This window comes from Nycticebus coucang, chromosome 20 (assembly GCF_027406575.1).
Source record: "Nycticebus coucang isolate mNycCou1 chromosome 20, mNycCou1.pri, whole genome shotgun sequence".
Classification (NCBI taxonomy): domain Eukaryota; kingdom Metazoa; phylum Chordata; class Mammalia; order Primates; family Lorisidae; genus Nycticebus; species Nycticebus coucang.
The window spans coordinates 33,868,970-33,891,642 of NC_069799.1; the positions used below are offsets into that span (position 1 = coordinate 33,868,970).

Sequence of the window (22,673 nt, forward strand, 5' to 3'; positions counted from 1 at the left end):
GATGTAAGCAGAGAGACAGAGAGTACAACACAAAGTAACTGTGCATAAAAGGTATAGTAATCAAAAGAGTATATGGGTTAAGTACCATCAGATGAGGGTCCAATACTACTTCATTTACTTCCATTCAGTCTTGGACAAACAAGTAGTCACCTGTTCCAGGGTTTTCAATAAAATGAAAAGGGGTGTTATATGGAGATTTGAAGAGCCTTATAAGTCCATATTTCTTAAATTTGCTAATCAAAGGGGCTATGTCTATCATAGCTAACTAATAAGAAGGTACCAATCATTTTGTGGTGGTCGAGCTTTTTTTTTTTTTTCTTTTTGAGGCAGAGTCTCACTATGTTGCCTTCAGTAGAGTGCTGTAGCATCACAGCTCACAGCAATCTCGAACCTTTGGGCTTACATGATTCTCTTGCCTCAACCTCCCAGGTATCAGGAACTACAGGTGCCCACTGCAATGCCCAGTTATTTTTTGGTTGCAATTGTCATTGTTGTTCAGCAGGCCCAGACCAGGCCTGAACCCACCAACCTTGGTATATGCGGCCAGCACCCTATTCACTGTGCTACAGGCACCACCTGAGCTTGTGGTTTTAAGAGGACCTTCACTGGAGTGTTCCTGTTGACCTTTCCACAGGTTCCATCTTCCCAGATAGAGACATTTACTAGGATGTTGATTTCTTCTGGCCATTTGTCCTCCTCATTCAGATGCTGGAAAAACAGCTACGTGGAATGTTCATGAGATACCTTAACCTAGTCCCAGCTATTTGGGAGGCTGAGGTAAGAGAATCACCTAAGCCCAGGAGTTGAAGTTTGCTATGGCACTGTACCGAGGGTGACAAAGTAAGACTCTGTCTCTAAAAAAAAAAAAGAATGAAAAATACATAAAAATAGTTGGGCATTGTAGCAGATGCCTGTACTCCAATGTACTCAGGAGGCTGAGGCAGGAGGATCATGTGAGTCCAAGAGTTTGAGGTTGCTCTGAAGTATGACATCAGGGCACTCAACCTCAGGGCAAGTGAATGACTCTGTCACAAAAATTAATAAAAAGACTGAGAAAGGAACGCTATTTCTAAAAAGTTTAGTATCCTAGGAAACCATAACACTTCAAACAATGAGATAGGGCAGTTGGAAATCACTAAAAGGAATAAACACAGACATAAGGTCCCAGTCAGCAGAGGGATTTTGGAGTACACAGGGGGCTTGTATTTTAACTTCCATTCTTAAGACAAAGGAGAAGGAAACTGAGGCCCTGAAAATCCCGGGAGAGCAGAACAGTGGCTCTGGTGCTGTTAACATCAGGTTAACTGTGACAGAAAGAGACAGCTACCCAATAATCAGCCATCCCAGATTCCTTTTTCAGTCAGGCCAACTTGTTAACATGCAAAATGTTCATAAATTCACCTTTGCAAATATTATGCCTTCCACGGACTATTTTTGACCCGCTGAAGCCCTATGTTTGTCCCAATTTTTTGTCCTTAAACCATGACTGACTTATTTTAGGAGAAACATTGTTATATTAGGTTTTGTCCTACACAAAATTATTCTCTCTTCTTTTAATGTTCCTCACCACCAATGTTTCTTCATATTAATGACTTTCTTCACATCTCTCTCCTCCTTACTGCTTCCTTCTTCCTTTCAGGTTTTTTCAATTTTGAATGAAAATTCCATCCCAGTTAAATCTTTTCTTTATAAAGGCCTCAGAAAGTAAGGTCATTTTTAAAAGATTTGGGTCTATAACCTAAAGCTAAGACTTCATTCAAACAATGGGGTAGGGCACTAAAAGGAATAAACAAAAACATCATCAAGCAATAAGCAGAGGCACTTTATAGTATACAGACGGGCTTTATTTTACCTTCTGTTCTTAACACAGAAATAGCAGAGGGAAACAGAGGGCCCTGAAATTTAGGAAGAGTGGAGGAGTACCTCTAATGATATGAACATCAGTTTGTTTACACTGACAGAGACAGCTACCCAACAATCAGCCATCTCAGCATCACAAAGTAGACATCACATTGAAAGAGTTCTAAAGGAACAGTGCTAGTTCAGGGATTTTACAGGGTCTGGAAGGTGAGTATGATCATCTCTCTCCAGGGGAGGGCAATGTCACTTCCAGTGCATCTCTCTAGTAGTGAGGGCATGGTACCAGCTGAGGCCTCTTTCTGAGCCATTCCTTACACCAGATACCCATAGTAATAGTGAGGGAAGGGCTCAGGCCTGGCATCCTCTTGCCTGAGCCTCTAGAATATCTCTGTCCCTGACCACCTTCTTCCATAGTGGTAAAAACCATTTCAAAACTTCCTTCTGCTCTTGGGGTCTGCTGCTGGCTTGGCTTTCTCTCACTGTGTCTTCATCCCCATTCTGGTGATCAAGACCTTAAAAATCTGGCTTAACATTCTGCTTGTGGAGCCTGAGGCCCCTTTTTAAGCTTTTGAATATCAGGACTAACTGGGGAATGAAGTGCATTATGGAGATGAAACACAGGTAGGTAAGGAGCTAAATTAGCTGGAAAGCAGACAGAGAGAGATGTAAGTGTAAAAAACAGTGTGCATCAAGCAGACTGAATTGAGAATGAGTACTTCTACTATTCCATTAGCTTATGTTACTGAAGATGTATATTTTCCTCCCAAATTTTGTCTTTTCTTTTTGAAGACAGAGTCTCATTCTGTCACCCTGGGTAGAGTGCTGTAGCATCATAGCTCACAGCAACTTCAAACTCTTGGGCTTAAGCGATTCTCTTGCTTCAGCCTCCCAAGTGGCTGGGACTACTGGCACCTGCCACAACACCTATTTTTAGAGATGAGGTCACTCTCTGCCTCAGGCTGGTTTCTAACTTGTGAGCTCAGGCAATCCACCTGCCTCAGTCACCCAGAGTGCTAGAATTACAGGCATGAGCCACCATGCTGGCCTTCCTCCCAGATTTTGGCATCAAAATATCATAAAGGAGGACCAGATGTCAGGCATGTGTTCCGTGTTTTTCTATTCCAGGTACCAAAGAACGGTTACTGGTAACAAGGAAATGGATCAAATGAGTAGAGCAAGTAGGTACACATATGTGTCAGTGCCATCATCAAGGAAGCAGGCCAGACAATGGTTTGTAAGCTCAAAGCTCACAGGAGGCGGGCCTTCCCTTAAGAGGTGGGCCTTCCCATACATGTCAGGGAAAAAGGCCCCAAGCAACCTCTGCAGCTGCTATTTATTGAGAACATGCACCCCTCGCCCAAGTCCACTCCCTTCACTAGAGTTCCACAGCTGATCAATTTCCAACTACCAATGTCTGTCTGTCTGTTCATTAATGTCCAGTAACTGCCACTTTGTCTCTGCAAGCCTGCTGTCCTGGTTCCTATATATCTTTCTACACAGGTTGCTACTACATAAGTTGTTACATATCTTATTACATATCCTGTTACATAGGTTGCTACATATCCCCACTTTTTTGTTTCATTTGCTCTTCTTGTCAAATGGTGCTCCTTCTAGCTAGGCAGAGAAAAGAAAAAAAAAAGGCACAAAATAATTAACAAAACTACATCAGAGGAGTTAGTGAGGGCCTTCACCAAAGAAAAGGGATTTGTGTTATGTTGTATTCTTCTAAACAAATAAGGGTCGTATTAATTTTACATATTTCATCACCTAACCATTTTTGGGCTGACCCATAGGGTTCCTGATGCTTCCATAGGAAGTATTAATCAACGCCCAAAGTTTCCTGCTTCTGCACATTATCCATTGCACCCATTAAATGAGCAGCAATAGGCATAGAGCAGACTGGAATGTCAGGTAGGTAAGTGTCAATCAAAAGGAGCAGTAAGGGAAGGATTAAGGATATATATCCAATAAAGATTCTCTCACCTTTGCTGATACAGAAAGTTTGCTATGTCTTCAAATTTCCATTTCCAAAGCTGACTGCTTTGTTCAGAACCTTATTAGAGCTTAGACGGTGTGGACTGAGCTTACCCAGGCTTAGAGATTGGGAGGTTTCTTAAGTGATGGAACCCTACATCATTTCTTCCTCTCAGAAGCTCTAACTGCTGATGGGAAAAAGGGCGTTGACTGCTCCTAGCTACTTTCTGCTGAGGATGGACGGTGATATGGGAGGCAGTTAGAGGTTTCTCAGAGGAGTGTTATCTAGGGTTCATAATAAGTGACAATTGGGGCGGATAGTTTGTAATAGAATGTTTTCATGAAATTTCAGGCCTACAAAATTGAGGTTCCTTATTCAGGCTGAAATGAGAGAACCTTGTATCTATAGAAGGAGCTACCAAAGACAAATACATCAAGGTGTTGGTGAGGTCTCTTGTTCATGTTGAGGTTTGATCCAACGAGCAGGCAGCCACTGCTTTCCTTTTTGTTCTGTAACGATATGAGCAAACCCTCGACCCCAATGTAGCACATAACCAGGTTTCCATTCATACATATCAGGTTTCTTACAGAAAATAGGTTGCTGCACTTGGGAAAGCGGCAGATGGGTGAGAGATGTCCAGTGACATTCAGCAGCTGTGTTTCCATCACTGTTGAAATTCAAATAATTAAGGGTGACTAGGGGTCTAGTGAGGATATTTAAAGAGATTAGTTAAAGTATAAATTAGTATTCCTAAAGTAGGATTAACCAATTAATATGGCCCCCAAATTTTTGAAAGTCATTTAAAGGAGATAAATCTAACTGAAAATTAATGCGTTGTAGGAGAATTTTGGTTTGAGTTAATTTGTATCCTAAATAAGTATAGGTGTATGTAATTTGAATTTTGTGGGGTGCAATTTGAAGGTCATAAGATTTTAAAGCAAATATGGCTTTTTAAACGTGTCCTGTAAAATGGCCAAATTTTGGTGTGCAAGTAAATTATCCATATAATGAATAATAGAGTCTGTAGAATATTTCTTCCTAATAGGCTGCAATGACTGATCAACAAAATGCTGACACAACGTGGAGCTATTCAACATACGTTGTGGCAGAACCTTCCACTGAAAGTGTTGGTAGGATCTCTGCTGACTTTAGGAAGGGACAGAAAAGGCAAAACAGGGTCAACCCTCAGGATGTAAATATATAGTGAAGAAACAATTATATACAAATACAAATTAGAAGGAATCATAGAGGGCAAAGGAAGGGCAATTTGCTAAGGACCCATGGGGATAATAGTTTCATTGACTTTGCAAAGATTGGTAAGCATTCTCCATTTGCTTGATTTCTTTTTTATAGTAAAGATGGGAGAGTTCCAGGGGCTAGAGCAGGGCTCAATATGTTCTCATTCTAACTGTTCCTGAATTAAAAATTATAAAGCATCCACTTTTTCTTTTGTTAACAGCCACTGCTCCACCCACACTGATTATGGCTCTTCCAAAGTAACCTGAGAGCGTATTTTGGAGCAGTGGCCTCTAGACTAAATTTGACATCTGAAAAGAAGAAGGAGGTATAGTTACCATAGCTTTCCATATTGGAGTAAGTCATGCCTCCATACCTATAATGGCTATATCAGCTATGTATGACTGAATTTGAGCATGTCGACTATCTAGTCCTAAACAGGTTAAAGGCAATGTACTTTGAAAAACTGAATTTAAAGTTCCTATACCCATAAAAGTAACATCAGCTATTTGTTTAGGCCATTTCTTAGCCAGGGGTGCTCAAACTTTTTAAACAGGGGGCCAATTCACTGTCCCTCAGACCATTGGAGTGCCAGACTACATTTTAAGAAAAAAACTATGAACAAATTCCTATGCACGCTGCACATATCTTATTTTGAAGTAAAAAAACAAAACGGGAACAAATACAATCACAGCACCTCAAGTGGCCCGCGGGCTAGTTTGAGGACCCCTGCCTTAGGCCATTGATTTAAAACCATAATGGAAACATCTGTGCCAGTATCTAACAGGTCACTAAAGATTTTATCTTTCAGGGTGAGTGTTACTTGAGGTCTATTCTTATTAATAGATGTTCGCCAAAAAATACTGTTTGTAATGCCAAGATCATTGGTATGTTTATTATCAGTTAGTTTAATGCAAGGCAGAAGCAGCAACTGTGCAATTTTTTTGTCTGGCTAGAATTTGAGTGGGTTGGTTTACTGAGATCAGGATTTGTATTTCCCCTACAAAGTCACTATTGATAACACTTGTGTGGACTATCACTCCATGAGATATAAAACACTTTTTCCCAACAATAGCTCAACAGAGTCTGGATGAACAGGACCGCATATTCCTGTTCTTAATTTCTTTACTGCCATGTTGGGACGTAAAATAACATTATCACATGCTTTATAAATCTAAAGCAGCACTACCTAGGGTGGTGTGTAAAAGGGATTAAATGGGCTGAAGTTGCTGGTGAGTGGGTAAATCCCCATACTTTTTGCTCGTGGGCCCAAGGTTGGGCCAGACTGATAAGTTTACCTCCTGTAAAGGTGTTCCATTTTTGCTGAATTGGGAACGGCCAATGGGTTCATTAGACCAATGGAACCCTTTTTTACACTTGGGGGGATTGCATTTTCCTTGTCTCTTTTGATTATTGAAATTGCCCTTCCCATTGGTATTCTGATTGCTATTCTTTTTCCAACACTTTTTTCATATGGCCTGGCTCCCCCCAATTATGGCATGTAACAAAATTTGATTTGAACCCATCTTTTATGGAGGCAGCAAGATTACCCTTATAGGGTTTGGTTCTCACATCAGAGCGTGCTACTTTATATACCTCTAGAGGAGCACTTTGTGCCTTCAGAGGATGCAAAACCTTTTGACACTCAGAGTTAGCACTCTCAAATGCTAAGGTTTGAAAAAGTATATCTCTAAGATCTGGTTGAACAACAGCTTTATCTACTGACATTTTTAATCGAGCTAAAAAAGTCAGTGTAAGGGGAGGCACCTGTGGCTCAGTGAGTAGGGCACCCTCCCCATATACTGAGGGTGGTGGGTTCAAACCCAGACCCAGCCAAACTGCAACCAAAAAAACCCAAGTCAGTATGAGGTTCATTTGCAGACTGCATTACTTTAATAAAAGATTTAGAATTGGGTCTTTTTTTTTTTTCTTTTTTGCAGTTTCTGGCCAGGGCTGGGATTGAACCCGTGACTTCCGGCATATGGGGCCAGTGCCCTATTCTTTTGAGCCACGGATGCCGCCCTTAATAAAAGACTTAGAGACATTTCCAGGTGCCTGAACCTTTTCCCAGGCTCTAAGACAGCATAGCATTCATGCTTTGCTACATTCCTGACACTTGTAGGGTTTCTTTCCAAAATGAATTCTTTGATGTACAAAAAGGTTTTGATAGAACGAGTTTACTGACCCGCCAAGATAAAAGTAACCCACCCATGAACAACCCCTTTCCTAGGAAGCACATCCCTCCCAGGAAATAGTAAATAGACTAATCTTTGTCTCTCTGACCCTTTTTCCTACCCACCTCTACAGGTAGATATCCCCAACTGCCATTACCCATGTGTGGAATTCCTTTTCTGATTTCTCTCCACCTGCACCCTGTTGAAATAAAGGACACAATGACCACACACAGCAGGCCTCAGTTTTATTTTAGTCTCTCACGGAGGAATAATCTTTCATCTCTGGTTCCTTAATCTGTCATATGGAGTCATAATTCAGATGGGGAGAAGCCCATTTGGGGGGTAGAAGTATACCCCACCAGACCCAGCTAAAAGGACCCTTCTTTCATTTAGACCAGTGGTTCTCAACCTTCCTAATGCTGCAACCCTTTAATACAGTACTGTGGGTCACAACCCATAGGTTGAGAACTGCTGATTTAGATGAAGGAAAATGGGAAACCTCTCAGACCCTACCTAAACTTCATCCATTTAATGGTGAGGTGAATATTTGTCTAAAACTCCTTTTCTGGGTTGGTGCCTGTAGCTCAAGTGGCTAAGGTGCCAGCCACATACTCCAGAGCTGGCAGGTTCGAATCCAGCCCAGGCCTGCCAAATGACAATGACAACTACAACCAAAAAATAATTGAGTGTTGTGGTGGGCACCTGTAGTCCCAGCTACTTGAGAGGCAAAGGCAAAAGAATCACTTAAGCCTAGGAGCTGGAGGTTACTGTGATCTGTGATGCCACAGCACTCTACCCAGGGCGACTTGAGGCTCTGTCTCAAAAATAACATAACGTAACATAACATAACATAACATAACATAACATAACATAACATAACATAACATAACATATAACATAACATAAAATATAAATAAAACTTCTTTTCTGAACTTTTTAAAACTTCTCTTCGCATCCTCAATCTAAATTCCTCTTTCCCTCTCCTTCCATCTCTGGGCCTCTCTCAATCATCCAATATAGTGTCTCTCTGCACATTTTTAAACTTCCTTTCCTTCCAATCATTGTTTCTCTGATTGGTGGTCACACACAGAAAAATCACTCTTTTCCAGCTGGTTAAGGTCACATGCAGAGGCTAGGCCCTCTCTGAAAAAGGTCATAGATGGAGACAGGGCATTCTCCATGACTCTGGCCTCCTAGTGTCTCTTACAAGCTCACCTGACCAGTGCCCTCCTGGGGGTCTGGATCATTTATTTCTAGCTGATGGCTACACGCAGAGGCCAGGTCTTCTCTGACTGCAGCCTTGGCCATTTCATCCCTCATTATTTATTTTCTACCTCTAGTTTTTGATATGGGTACCCCTCAATCATGGATTATCCCTTCTTCACCTCTAAACTGCCTTTTAACTAAATTCAAGCCTCTAAAACTCTACCCTCACCTCAAACCTAAAGGTCTCCTCTTTTTTTTTTTTTTTTTTTTGAGACAGAGTCTCATTTTGTCACCCTTCGTAGAGTGCAATGATGTCATAGCTCACAGCAACCTCAGACTCTTGGGATCAAGTGATTCTCTTGCCTCAGCCTCCCAAGTAGCTGGGACTACAGGCACCTGCCACAATGTCTGGCTGTTTTTAGAGGCTGGGTCTCAATCTTGTTTAGTTTAAAACATGTGAGCTCAGGCAATCCACCCACTTCAGCCTTCCAGAGTGCTAAGATTACAGGCATGAGCCACTGTGCCCGGCTAAACATCTCATCTTTTCCTGTAATACTGCTTGGCATTTGTACAAAGTTGATAGTGGCTCACATTGTCCTGAACAGGCACCTTTGATCTCTGAATTGTCACTGATCTTAATAATTACTGTCAAAAATTAGTCAAATGGGCAGTTATCCCCTACATCTAGGCATTTCTCTTACTCTCAGATATTCCTTCTCTATGTTTATCTTGCAAACACTCTCAGATTCTCCTCACACAAGGGACACCGGCTTCCCCTGACACATCAGAACCACCATTGTTTATTCCTAACCTGGCAGACAGCACTTCCACAACCCCTCCTGCTCCTCTCCAACCTTCACCTACAATCCCTCCATTTTCCCAATCAGAACATCTGATAAATTCCTCTATCAGATACCTCTCTTCCATGTACAGTCTCCCATCATTCACACATTCTCATTGCCCTCAAACCCCCACATCCATATGTTTCCCTTAAACAATACCCCATCCCACCTCTTGCCACGGCCCCCCACCAGACATCTGCCACAGGTGGTAGAAAAAAATGGCAGAATTCCCCAGGGCCTTCAGACCCCCAGGAAGAACTCATTGATCTGGCCTTCAAGGTATGGCAGTGCCTCTCATAGTTCCAGTTACTGGTTTCTACAATTGGGCAAAATCCAGATACTTCTCAAAACTCCACAGGACACTCCAAAAAAGAAGAAATCTTTGAGACTCACTCGGCATGTGTAGCTCAGTGACTAGGGCGCCAGCCACATATACCAGAGCTGTCTGGTTCGAACCCAGCTCGGGCTGGCCAAACAACAATGACAACTACAACCAAAAAAAAAAAAAAAAAGAAAGAAAAAAGAAAGAAATAGCCAAGCACTGTGGTGGGCGCCTGTAGTCCCACCTATTGGGGAGGCTGAGGCAAAAGAATCACTTAAGCCCAAGAGTTGGAGGTTGCTGTGAGCTGTGACGTCACACCAGGCAACATAGTAATAAAACTCTGTCTCCCCACTCTCCCCCCAAAAAGGAATCATTTGATGCTTTAAATGTAGCAGACCATGTTTTTAGACAAAGTTGTCGGCCTACAGAGGACTTCACTGGAAGTCTGACTGCCCAGGTCTTTCTTTTCCTTTTTTTTTTTTTTTTTTGCATTTTGGCCAGGGCCGGGTTTGAACCTTCCACCCTTGGTATATGGGGCCGGCGCCCTACTCACTGAGCCCCGAGGTCTATCTTAAGATCTTGTTTCAGTCACTACCAGGACCTAGCAAAATTCCACTGAGCTTAGATGCAAAAGGCTGACAATCCCCAGAAAATCAGGATGCCCCCTGGATAACATCCTGGAAAACTAAACTCTGGGTATTTTTGCTAGTGGAAGATAAGCCAATTCATTTTTACACACAGTTTCAATGCTTCCATCTTAACAGGCAGCGAAATTGGTGATAGGTATTAACGCCCTCTCAGGATTACCGGCAGTCCCGGTAATTCCCACCCACTCTCCCCTGTCATTGTCCATCTTCCTCCTTAATTATTGTCTATGATAAGGCCATTAATTATGATTTTTCTCATTCTTAGTTTCAGACTAGTAATCTTCCACCTCATCTCTCAATTTATTAACCAGTCATCCAAAACAACTGCTCATATCCTTGCTATATGTAGATTAAAGCCAGTGTTCCTGAGCAAAAGTGTTCCTGGTAAACGTCCCTACCTTACCTCCACCTCATTTTCCTTTATCATACAGGTAGCCCGCATTACCCTACACCCCACTGGAGCAGCCAAAGAGACACCGTGCCCATCACCCTGACTCCTTATAATAGATTAGAAAGACTAGAATGATAGAATCAGATTACTCATCCACCCAGACAAAACTACTAAGGGAAGGAATCCTTTCCTAGAAAGCATGCTCCTCCCAGGAAATAGTAAAGAGACCAATCCCTATGTCTCTGGCACATTTTCCCACCAACAATGCCCAGGTACAAATCCCCAAATTCCCCACCTGTGGAATTCCTTTTCTGATTTCATCCCACCTGCACTCAGGTGGAATAAAGACCACACTGACCACACACACTGGGCTTACGTTTTCTTTTCATATTGTATCTTGGAATAATCTTTTATCTTTGGGTCCCCAACCTGTCTGGTTTGAGTACTGGTTGAAGGCTTTGCCATATTGACATTTACAGAGCTTTCCTCCAGAATGAACACTTTCATATTAAGGCAGGAAATATGGTTAAATGGTTTCCCTCATTCTTGCCATTTGTAGGGTTTTCTCCAGAATGATTTCTTTTATGTACAGAAAGTCCTGAGTTCTGCTGAAAGCTCTGTCACATTGTTGACATTTGTAAGATTTCTCTCCAGAATGAATTCTTTGATGAACAGAAAGCTATGAATACTGGTTAAAGGCTTTACCACATTATTGATATATGTAGAGTTTCTCTCCAAAATGAATTCCTTGATGTGCAGAAAGATTTGAGTACTGGACAAAGGCTTTGCCATATTCTTGACATTTGTAGGGTTTCTCTCCAGAATGAATTCTTTGATGTATAGTAAGGGTTGAACTGACATTAAAGGCTTTGTCACATTGTTGACATTTGTAAGGTTTCTCTCCAGAAAAAATTCTTTGATGACTAGAATGGCTTGAGCAATGCTTAAAGCAAAAGTGTTCCTGTCACATTCTTGACATTTGTAGGGTTTCTCTCTGGAATAAATTCTTAGATGCACAGAAAGGTTTGAAGTACTGCTAAAGCCTTTTTTACATTATTAACATTTGTAGGGTTCCTCTCCAGAATGAATTCTTTGATGTTGAGTAAATGTTGAACCAACATTAAAGGCTTTGCCACATTGTGCAAATTTATAGGGTTTCTCTCTAGAATGAATTTTTTGATGCCTATAAAGGTTTGAGCAACGCTTAAAGGCTTTGTCACATTCTTGACATTTGTAGGGTTTCTCTCCAGAATGAATTCTTTGATGTAGAGTAAGGGTTGAACTAACATTAAAGGCTTTGTCACATTGTTGACATTTATAGGGTTTCTCTCCAGAATGAATTCTTTGATGCCTAGAACGGTTTGAGCAATGCTTAAAGGTTTTGCCACATTTTTGACATTTGTAGGATTTCTCTCCAGAATGAATTCTTTGATGTCTAGATAGTTTTGAGTAATGTTTAAAGTCTTTACCACATTCTTGACATTTGTAGGATTTCTCTTCAGAATGAATTCTTTGATGTCTAGAAAGACTGCTGTAATGGTTAAAGGCTATGCCACATTCTTGACATTTGTAGGGTTTCTCTCCAGAATGAATTCTCTGATGTACAGAAAGCGTTGAAGAACTTTTAAAGCCTTTTCCACATTCTTGACATTTGTAGTATTTCTCTCCAGAATGAATACTTTGATGTATAGAAAGGCCTAAAGAACTGCCAAAGACTTTTCCACATTCTTGACATTTATAGGGATTCTCTCCAGAATGAATTTTTTGATGTACACAAAGGTTTGAGTATGAATTAAAGGCTTTCCCACATTCTTCACATTGGTACAGTTTCTCTCCAGAATGAATTCTTTGATGTCTAGAAAGCGTTGCGGACTGGGTAAAGGCTTTGCCACATTCTTGGCATTTGTAGGGTTTCTCTCCAGAATGAATTCTCTGATGTACAGAAAGGGTTGAAGAACTTTTAAAGCCTTTTCCACATTCTTGACATTTGTAGTATTTCTCTCCAGAATGAATACTTTGATGTATAGAAAGGCCTAAAGAACTGCCAAAGACTTTTCCACATTCTTGACATTTATAGGGATTCTCCCCAGAATGAATTTTTTGATGTATACAAAGTTTTGAGTATGAATTAAAGGCTTTCCCACATTCTTCACATTGGTACAGTTTCTCTCTAGAATGAATTCTTTGATGTCTAGAAAGCGTTGCGGACTGGGTAAAGGCTTTGCCACATTCTTGGCATTTGTAGGGTTTCTCTCCAGAATGAATTCTCTGATGTACAGAAAGGGTTGAAGAACTTTTAAAGCCTTTTCCACATTCTTGACATTTGTAGTATTTCTCTCCAGAATGAATACTTTGATGTATAGAAAGGCCTAAAGAACTGCCAAAGACTTTTCCACATTCTTGACATTTATAGGGATTCTCTCCAGAATGAATTTTTTGATGTACACAAAGGTTTGAGTATGAATTAAAGGCTTTCCCACATTCTTCACATTGGTACAGTTTCTCTCCAGAATGAATTCTTTGATGTCTAGAAAGCGTTGCGGACTGGGTAAAGGCTTTGCCACATTCTTGACATTTGTAGGGTTTCTCTCCAGAATGAATTCTTTTATGGACAGAAAGGTTTGAGTACCAGTTAAAGTCTTTGCCACATTCTTGACATTTGTAAGGTTTCTCTCCGGAATGAATTCTTTTATGTACAAAAAGATGTGAGGAACAGTTGAAGGCTTTGCCACATTCTTGACATTTGTAGGGTTTCTCTCCAAAATGAATTCTTTGATGTTGAGTAAGGTATGAGTACCAGTTAAAGGCTTTGCCACATTCTTGACATTTGTAGGGTTTCTCTCCAGAATGAATTCTTTGATGTTCAGTAAGGGTTGAACTGGCATTAAAGGCTTTACCACATTGTTGACATTTATAGGGTTTCTCCCCAGAATGAATTCTTTTATGGAAAGAAAGGCTTGAGTACCGGTTAAAGGCTTTGCCACACTGTTGACATTTGTAGAGTTTCTCTCCAAAATGAATTCTTTTATGTACAGAAAGGTATGAGGAGCAGTGGAAGGCTTTGCCACATTCTTGACATTTGTAGGGTTTCTCTCCAGCAGGAATTCTTTGATGCTGAATAAGGGTTGAAATAAGATTAAAGGCTTTACCACATTGTTGACATTCGTAGTGTTTCCCTCCAGAATGAATTCTTTGATGTCCAGAACGGGTTAAAGAACTGTTAAAGCCTTTCCCACATTCTTGACATTTGTATGGTTTATCTCCAGAATACATTCTTTGATGTCCAGAAATGTGTGAATACTGGTTGGTAAGTTTGTCACATTCTTTAGAGTTGTAAGGTTTTCCTCGAGTATCAATACTCTTCTGGTTACAATATTTTGACCTGTGGCTAAGACATTTGCTATCATTATGACACTTGTAGAATTTCTCTCCAATATGGAGTCTCTTATACTTATACAGACTTGAGGAAGATTTGAAGATTTTGCTACCTTCTTTACATTTGTACTCTTTTTCTCCAATATGAATTACTTTATGTTCTGTAATATGTAAGCATAGACTAGACGCTTTCCCATACTTTTTACATTTAAAAGTTTTCCCTATGGTATATATCGTCTTATGTCTATTTAGACTTAACAATTGTCTGAAGACTTTCAAACATTTACTACATTGGAAGACTTTGCCACGGGTAGCTGTTAAACATTGGTCAAGTCCACTAGAACATACTTTCTGCTGCTTACCCTCATATACACTTTCCCAGTCTTTTGTTGAGTTTACATTCTTGGGGTCACAGTGTTCATGGCTTCCTTGAATGATCTCTGGTAATAAAATATTTGTGCCCAGTTCTTGCAAATGGTCTTGGCCAGAAGGATCAGATATAGCTGAAAGAAATTTAAACAATAACAACTGTAGCCACAGACTTTTTATCAAAATTGAGTAAATATACATTACACATTTTACCTGCAAAATCATGCTGAAAACATTTAGAAGATGGCATATCACAGTACACAGGCACTAATTATCTTAAAGATAAACAACTGTTGCATTTTGGGGAATTCTAAAAGAATTAGCAGCACACCAGGTGAGTAGACATTGTAGAGACAACATAGATGATAGGCTCAGTGGGTCATGTTTATATACCTAGAATTCTGGGAGACTGAAGTGAATGAATCAATAGAGCACAGGTTTTCGAGATTAACTGCACCTCATCTCTACCAAAAATAGAAAAATTAGTCAGGCACCATGGCATATTTCTGTATTATGATGCTGAGACAAGAAGATTTCTTGAGCCCTGAAGATTGAGGATGCAGTGACCTATGATAATACGGCACTCTACCAAGGGTGATAGAAACTGAGTCTCAAATAAATAAATACATAAATAAATGAACATGTGCACATATATAAAATAAAATGAAAAAGAAAAAATTGGTAAGTAATAATAATACTTAAAAAGGCAAAATAGAATGGAAAAAAGTTGGTCATATTTACCCACTACAGAGTTTACCCATTTAGTACAGCATGATGAAAATGCAAATAAACTTCTAAATCCCAGCTTTGTCCTCAAAAGGAAAAGAGTGACACCTGTAACTGTCACTCTTACTTGCTTTTGAGGGCCTTTCAAAAGAAAGTTTTCTGACTCTAATGAGCGAGAGTCCTGAAAGGAACAGGGTTATAGTTTCTGAGACAGACTCAGGGTGCTGAAATCAAAGGAAAAATATTGTTACAGCAGCAGAGAGACTCCAATACAACAGACAGATTAAGATCTAGCATGGATGACAAGCTCTTAAGAGGAAATGTGGAAAATGCTTCAACTAAAACACACACACACACACACACACACAATTCCACAGGCAAAACACTGTCAGAATGTAAGAGTCCTTGCTCTCTTAGTATAATATATGTCAGAGTGTTGCAGGACACAACTGTATCACAAAGTTGGTGAAAGGTGTCTTTTATTTCCTCAAAGATTATAACACATACAAAATACTAGGGTAAAACAACCCAGAGAAACAAAATAAATAATTTGGAATCAACCATAACTAATAGAGCTGTCCAAATTACCTCAAAACTTTATCTAAATAATGGTAAATGAGTCAAATGGGAATAATGCAGACAATTAAGTAAAATTAGAAAAAAATGAAGATGTCATAAAATTAAAAACATAATAAATGGAAATTGTGAAGGGGTAGAACACAATGAAAATGACTAAGCAGTCTCAAATGTAAGAAAAGAGATATAAAACATCAGGAGCTCACCACACTTCAGCTAAGAGAAACACAAAGAGAACCATAACAAGACAGATGACGATCAAAAACTTAAAAGTCACACACAAGAAGAGGATCTTGAAAGCAGCAAAAGAAAATCGATGTGTCATCTCTAAGCATGCTCCTGTGAGATTACTAGTGGAGTATTCAACACAAACCTTCCATGTTGGGTGATACGGTCAAAGTGCTGAAAGAACAAAAAATTCAAAGCACACATACGATATCCTGCAAACTGACCTTCTAAATGAAGAAAATAAAAATATTTATCAAGATAAATAGATGCTGAATGTTGCCACACAAAATATGTCAAGGAAGCCCCTTTCAATGAAAATGAAATGATGCTAGACAACAATACTAAATTATGTAAAAAATAAATACATCTGAGAAAAATGACACCTACATGATATTGTGCAATATTATAATAATGGTACACAAAACACTTTTAATCATGCTTGAGAGTTCAAAGACAAAAAGAGAAAGTTAGCACTAAACCTTTGCTAATGGGTCTAATATACAATATAACAAGATGTGATTGCTGACATAACAAAATTGAGTGCAGATGTAAAAAGAAGAACTTTTAAAAATGAAAACTAATAGTAACTTGTTACCATTTAAAATATACTTAAAAAATTTGCAATTGCCATGCTAACTACAATAAAAATATCTATAATCACACACTTAAGTAATAAAAGAAGCAAAACATGTTACTACACAAATCAATGACACAAATGAAGATTGAAGGGGGAAAATAGATTCAGGAATCAAAGAAAATAGCTAATAAGTTGCTAGCAGTAAGTCCTCTTTCAAAAATTAAATGACAGACATTAAATAAAGATAGGGATTTAAAAAATAAAACATCAATATCCAAATATATAGTACCTAAGTGTACTTATCTTACATGTAATAACAAAAAAGGAATAAAAATTGTACAAGATGATATTTATCAAATAAGAGCAAGAGAGATAATAAAAAATATGTATATGTATATAAGTGTGTGTGCATGCAGCTGTGTCTGTAAGTGTATACACACACACACACACACACACACACACACGTGTTGAAACAGAGTCTCACCCTGTTGCCCAGGCTAGAGTGCAATGGCATCAGCGTAGCTCACAGCAACCTGAAACTCCTGCTTTCAAGCAATCCTCCTGATTCAGCCTCTGAGTAGCTGAGACTACAGGTGCCAGCAATGACATTCAAATAATTTTATCTTCTATTTTTAGTAGAGGAGTGTTGCTCTTGCTCCAGCTGGTGTACAATGCCTGAGCTCAGGACATCCTCTCATCTGAGACTCCCAGATTGCTAGTATAACAGAGATATGCCCCTGCACCCAGCCAGGGCACAATATATTTTGAGGGAAAACCTGTCTTATTTCATAAAATATACTTTAAGTCAAAATTGCCACAAAACTTAAATAATAAGAAATAATATAAGGGCTTATATGTTAGAAGCATTTAATTCATTTTTATTATTTTGCATATATATGAAATATATAATGAAACAAAATGTACAACCCTCACATACATGGTCAAATAAAGAGCTATTTGCTCACATATTTATTTATTCAATAATTTGCCAGGTGAAAGAAATACACATCTGCCTCAAAATATAAATGGAAAAATATAATTTAGGATATAAAATTGATAGAGTATTACATTTGAATCCAATTATATAAAACAATGAAAGTTAAGTTCAGCCACAGTGGCTCATGCCTGTAATCCTACCACTCTAAGAAACTGAGTAGGGTGGACTGTGTGAGCTCAAGAGTTCAAGACAAGCCTAAGCAAGAGTGAGACCCTGTCTGTAAAAATAGCCAGGTATTGTGGTGTATGCCTATAGTCCCAGCTACTTGGGAGGCTGAGGAAAAGGATTGCTTCATCCTAAGAAACTAGGGTTGCTCTGAGCTATGATGTCACAGCACTACACCAAGGCTGACAAAAGTGAGACACTGTCTCAAAAGTAAAATAAAATAAAATAAATAATGAAAGCAGTTATATTTACAGAAACAAAGGAAAAATAGAGTAGTGTTCACAAAGGACCAGACAGTGGGGAAAATGGATAGCAGTTTCCATTGAGTTACAATTTTGCAAAATAAAAATATTCTAGAGATGTATTTTGTATAACAATGTCAATATACTTACCATAACTGAACTATATAATTAAAAATATTAAAAATTGTCAATTTTGTGTTTTTCATTTATTTGTATGAGACAGAGTTAAACTTGGTCAACCTCAGTGGAATGTCGAGGCATCATAGCTCTCAGCAACTTCAAACTCTTGGGCTTAAGTGATCCTCTTGTCCCAGCCTCTTGAGTAGCTGGGATTACAGCTACTCAACACTTCGCTATTTTTAGCAACAAGGTCTCCCCTTTCTCAAGCTGGTCTTGAAATAGTGAGGTCAAGAAACATGCCTGCCTTGCCCTCACAGAGTGTTATGTGTTTTTTTACAAGAAAAAATCAATAATACCAAAAAATACAGTTATATAGTTATGTGGCTTTTCAAAAATTATCTTCAAATTAAAGGAATGTTTCACACAACATAATATTAGTCACCAATAAACGTCAGTTAAAATTAATACAATTTTAATAAATATTGACCTACAGGTTAAAATAAACATTGGCCAGCAACCAAGAGAATATGTAAAGCAAACATAAACAATAGGCAAAAGAAAAGAAAGAAAACTAAATTGCCACTAGATGCATGGTTGATTTGTATTTAACTTTTGTTGTCAATGTCTTAAAGTATACAGAATAGAATACTGTCATAGAAAATTATCATGTGTCTGAATGTTAGTCATAGATGGGAAGCTGATATTATATTTTTAATATTTTTAACATGTACAAAAATATTATGGAAAATTATGTGATGAATATTTTGAAAATAATGATACATTTAGCTATAATTTCCCATTTCCGTAAGCATGTATATCTGGCAAATTTTGGGACACCCTATATAGGTAAAAACTATAAACAAAATTGAGGGTGGCACCTGTGGCTCAAAGGAGTAGGGCACCAGTCCCATATACCGGAGGCGGTGGTTTCAAACCTGGCCCTGGCCAAAAACTGCAACAAAACAAACAAAACAAACTATAAACAAAATTGACTTAGGTGAGAGGACCTACTTTAAAAGGTTGAAAAGAGGCCAGGAGCAGTGGCTCACGTCTGTAATCCTAACTCTGGGGGGCAGAACCAGGTGGATGGCAAGAGTTCACTGACATTTTTCAAAGAAGAAATATAAAAGGCTAACAAGCATTTGAAAAGATGCTAATTATTGGACAAATGCAAAGCAAAATCACAATGAAGTGTTACATCATACTCAAAACGAACACTACAAAAGGTTTGTCAAGGATATAGAGAAAGCGGACACTTTTTGAAATGTTGCAGACACTATTAAAATGTACGAAGGTTTCTCAGAAGACCAAAATTAAAAGTTGTTATTGGATCCAGCAATCTCATGTCTGGATATATATCCAAAATATCCACTGAAGAATGGGGAAGATACATGTTCTCAATCACATTCACTGCAGCATTATTCATAAAAGCCAAGATGTGGCTGGGCGCAGTGGCTCATGCCTGCAATCCTAGCACTTTGGGAGGCTGTGGTAGGATACCTAGGGCACAGGAGTTCAAGACCAGCCTGTGCAAGAGTGAGACTCCATCTATCTTAAAAATAGAAAATGTAGCCAAGTGTTGTGGACCTGTAGTCTCAGCTACTTGGGAGGCTGAGAAAGGAGGATTGCTTGAGCCCAGGGGTCTGACTTTCCCATGAGCTATCATGCCACCACATTCTTCCCAGGAAACTCTATGCAGGGTAACAGAGGGAGACTTTGTCTCAAAAAAAAAAAAAAAAAGGCAAGAGGTGTAAGCAACACAGATGTCAAAATATATGGCAAATAGAATATTATCCAGTATTAAAATAGAACATCTTGCTGCATCATGACAGTACATGGTTACACTTCAGATGCTGTATCTGAAGCAGTGAAATTCACAGAAAGCAGAGTAGTCTGTCAAGGACTGGAGAGAGGGTAAAATGAGCAGAGGGGGTACAAAAGGTATTGAGTTTTAATTTCCTAAAATGGAAAAGATTATAGAGGTCTTGTCCAGAACAATGTAAATACACTTAATACTACAGAAACACTTAGAGAGACTGAAGGTGGCAATTTTTTATTTGCCAAAATTAAAATTTTAAAGAGGTACCTAAATTAGTTACAAAGTTTCTCAAATATTGCCTGAAAAGTACAGTAGTTTTTTCCTCTCCAAAAGAGAAAATAAGATTCATCAATAAACATACACCAAGATTAAGATTATTCCCATAATTATTAACCTAGATGGGACACAACAGCCCCTAAAACTCCCCCAGGAAAAGAAATATTTAAAAAAAAGCCATAAAGAAACTTGGGGTACTATATATAGAAAAATCACACAGCTATCATTAGGAGTAGACATATAGCTGATTCATTTTTTAATTAAACCACATGTAAAGTATATAGTAGAGTTGAGGTTTCATCTAAAATTATACTACACAGGTAAAACCAAACACAAAATAAATTGAGGTTTAAAAACCTACTCTGTGGTGGTGCCCATAGCTCAGTGGGTAGGGCACCGGCCACATACATCAAGGCTGTGGGGATTGAATCTAGCCAGGGCCAGCTAAAACAACAATGACAACTGCAACAATAACAACAAAAAATAGCAGGTGCTGTGGAGGCTACTTGGGAGGCTGAGGCAAGAAAATTACTTAACCCCAAAAGTTTGAGGTTACTGTGAGCTGTGATGCCATAGCACTCTACTGAGGATGATAAAGTGAAACAAGTGAAACTATCTCCCTCCCCAAAAAAAGGATTTACACACTAACATGGAATTACAAAAGAAGTATAAGAAAATTAGACATTGAATTCTGTATACAATATTGCTATACCATTTTTAAAACTTTCTAGTTCGCCTGGGGTTGCTCACACCTGTATTCCTACCACTTTCAAAGACTGAGGTGGAAGGACTGCACCTTGAGCTTATTCATAAGTTTGACACCAGCCTAAGCAACAGTGAGATGCTGTCTCTACTAAAAGAAGAAAACTATACTCAGGAGTTGTGGTGGGCACCTGCAGTTCCAGCTATTCAGGAAGCTGAGGCAGTAGGATCACGTGACCCAGATTTGGAGGTTGTTTGAAGCTATGATGATGCTCCAGCCTTCTATGCCAGGCAACAGAGTGAAGCTTCATCTCAAACAAAAATTCTCTTTTTTAGATAACTATAATGTTCCACTGTGACTGTGGACTGATCCAAAGCACATATTTTTTCTTAATATTAGTTAACATTATTGAATGAGAGAAGGTATACTAAATATTTTATGTAGTATATGGCATAAACTTTCATGGAAAATGTACAATTTATCAATATGAGGTAATAAATACAGAAAATGGTACTGAATACACATTTAAAAACAGCACAGATAATTTTTATTATGTTATTAATAAGGTTTAATTCACCGTTTAGAGGCAATCAAAAGCTTTATATTTCGAAATAAGATAAAAACATGAACTTTGGAAAATGCCATATCATACTGTGTAAAATAAGAATTTGGAATGAATTAAAATATAATTTAGGGCTCAGCGCCTGTGGCTCAAGTGGCTAAGGCGCCAGCCAGATACACCTGAGCTGGCAGGTTCGAATCCAGCCTGGGCTCGCCAAACAACAATGATGGCTGCAACAAAAAAAAACAGGTATTATGGCCGGCGCCTGTAATCTCAGCTACCTGGGAGGTGGAAGCAGAAGAATTGCTTGAGTCCAGGAGTTGGAGGTTGCTGTGAGCTGTGATGCTATGGCACTCTACCCAGGGTGACAGCTTGAGATTCTATCTCAAAAAATAAAAATAAATAATATATATATATATAATTTAGATATAGGTTGGGGTATATGATGACAATTGAGGAAAATAATGACAATTCTGCTAATATTCTCTTTTTCCACAGTATACCAGAACCTTAAAGTCAGCATTTTAATAATTATGAAATGTCGAGGCTCAGCACCTGTAGCTCCCTGAATAGGGCTGGCCACATACACAGAACCTGGTGGGTTCAAGCCCAGCCTGGGCCTTCTAAACAACAACGACAACTTCAACAAAAAAATAGCCGGGTGTTGTGGTGGACGCCTGTATTCCCAGTGACTGGGGAGGCTGAGGCAAGAGAATAGCCTAAGCCCAAGAGCTGGAAGTTGCTGTGAGCTGTGATACCATGACACTCTACTAAGGAAGACTCAAAGTAAGACTGTCTCTAAAAAAACAAAAAAAGAAACCCACGCTTCTCAGAAATCATTCATAATTAAGTTGATCTTCTGTAATTATGTTATATTGTGCATGGAGGTGGGGGGTGGGGAGGGTTGGGGTGGGATTTCCTTAAACTTTGGACCTCTGACAAGTGTTATCTGTTGTATTCCCTCAAACCTACCTGGATGCTTGACTACTGTCTGGTGTGTCTTCACCGTCCAGGGTTCTTTGCTTTGCTCCAGACAGGTGATGAGGTCTGGCTTAGAGACAGCAAGCCCTGTTTGATTAGAAAAAGAGAACATGACTCTTACTGGGATTCTTCAATTTAGAAGATCCTGTAATAATCCCCAGATAGATGTTTCTTACAAAAACATTTGAATCTTTAAAAAGTATTTAAAGATGAACAACTGCCGAACATGGTGGCTCATGCCTGTTATCCTAGCACTCTGGGAGGCCAAGAGGGTGGATTGCCTGAGCTCACAGGTTCAAGACCA

The 22,673-nt window shown here is 39.0% G+C and overlaps 1 protein-coding gene across 1 annotated transcript in view; it reads right to left on the bottom strand.

Annotated features, from left to right (window-relative positions):
* Window positions 1–11,362: 11,362 nt before the first annotated feature.
* LOC128572582 (zinc finger protein 724-like) overlaps window positions 11,363–22,673 on the bottom strand; it is a 47,174-nt gene continuing 35,863 nt past the window's right edge. The window contains exons 5-7 of the mRNA XM_053572577.1: window positions 22,361–22,456; window positions 13,351–14,531; window positions 11,363–11,467 (exon numbers count right to left, since the gene is read on the bottom strand). Of these exons, the coding sequence (XP_053428552.1) occupies window positions 11,363–11,467; window positions 13,351–14,531; window positions 22,361–22,456 (1,382 nt within the window). The remainder of the gene's footprint in view (window positions 11,468–13,350; window positions 14,532–22,360; window positions 22,457–22,673) is intronic.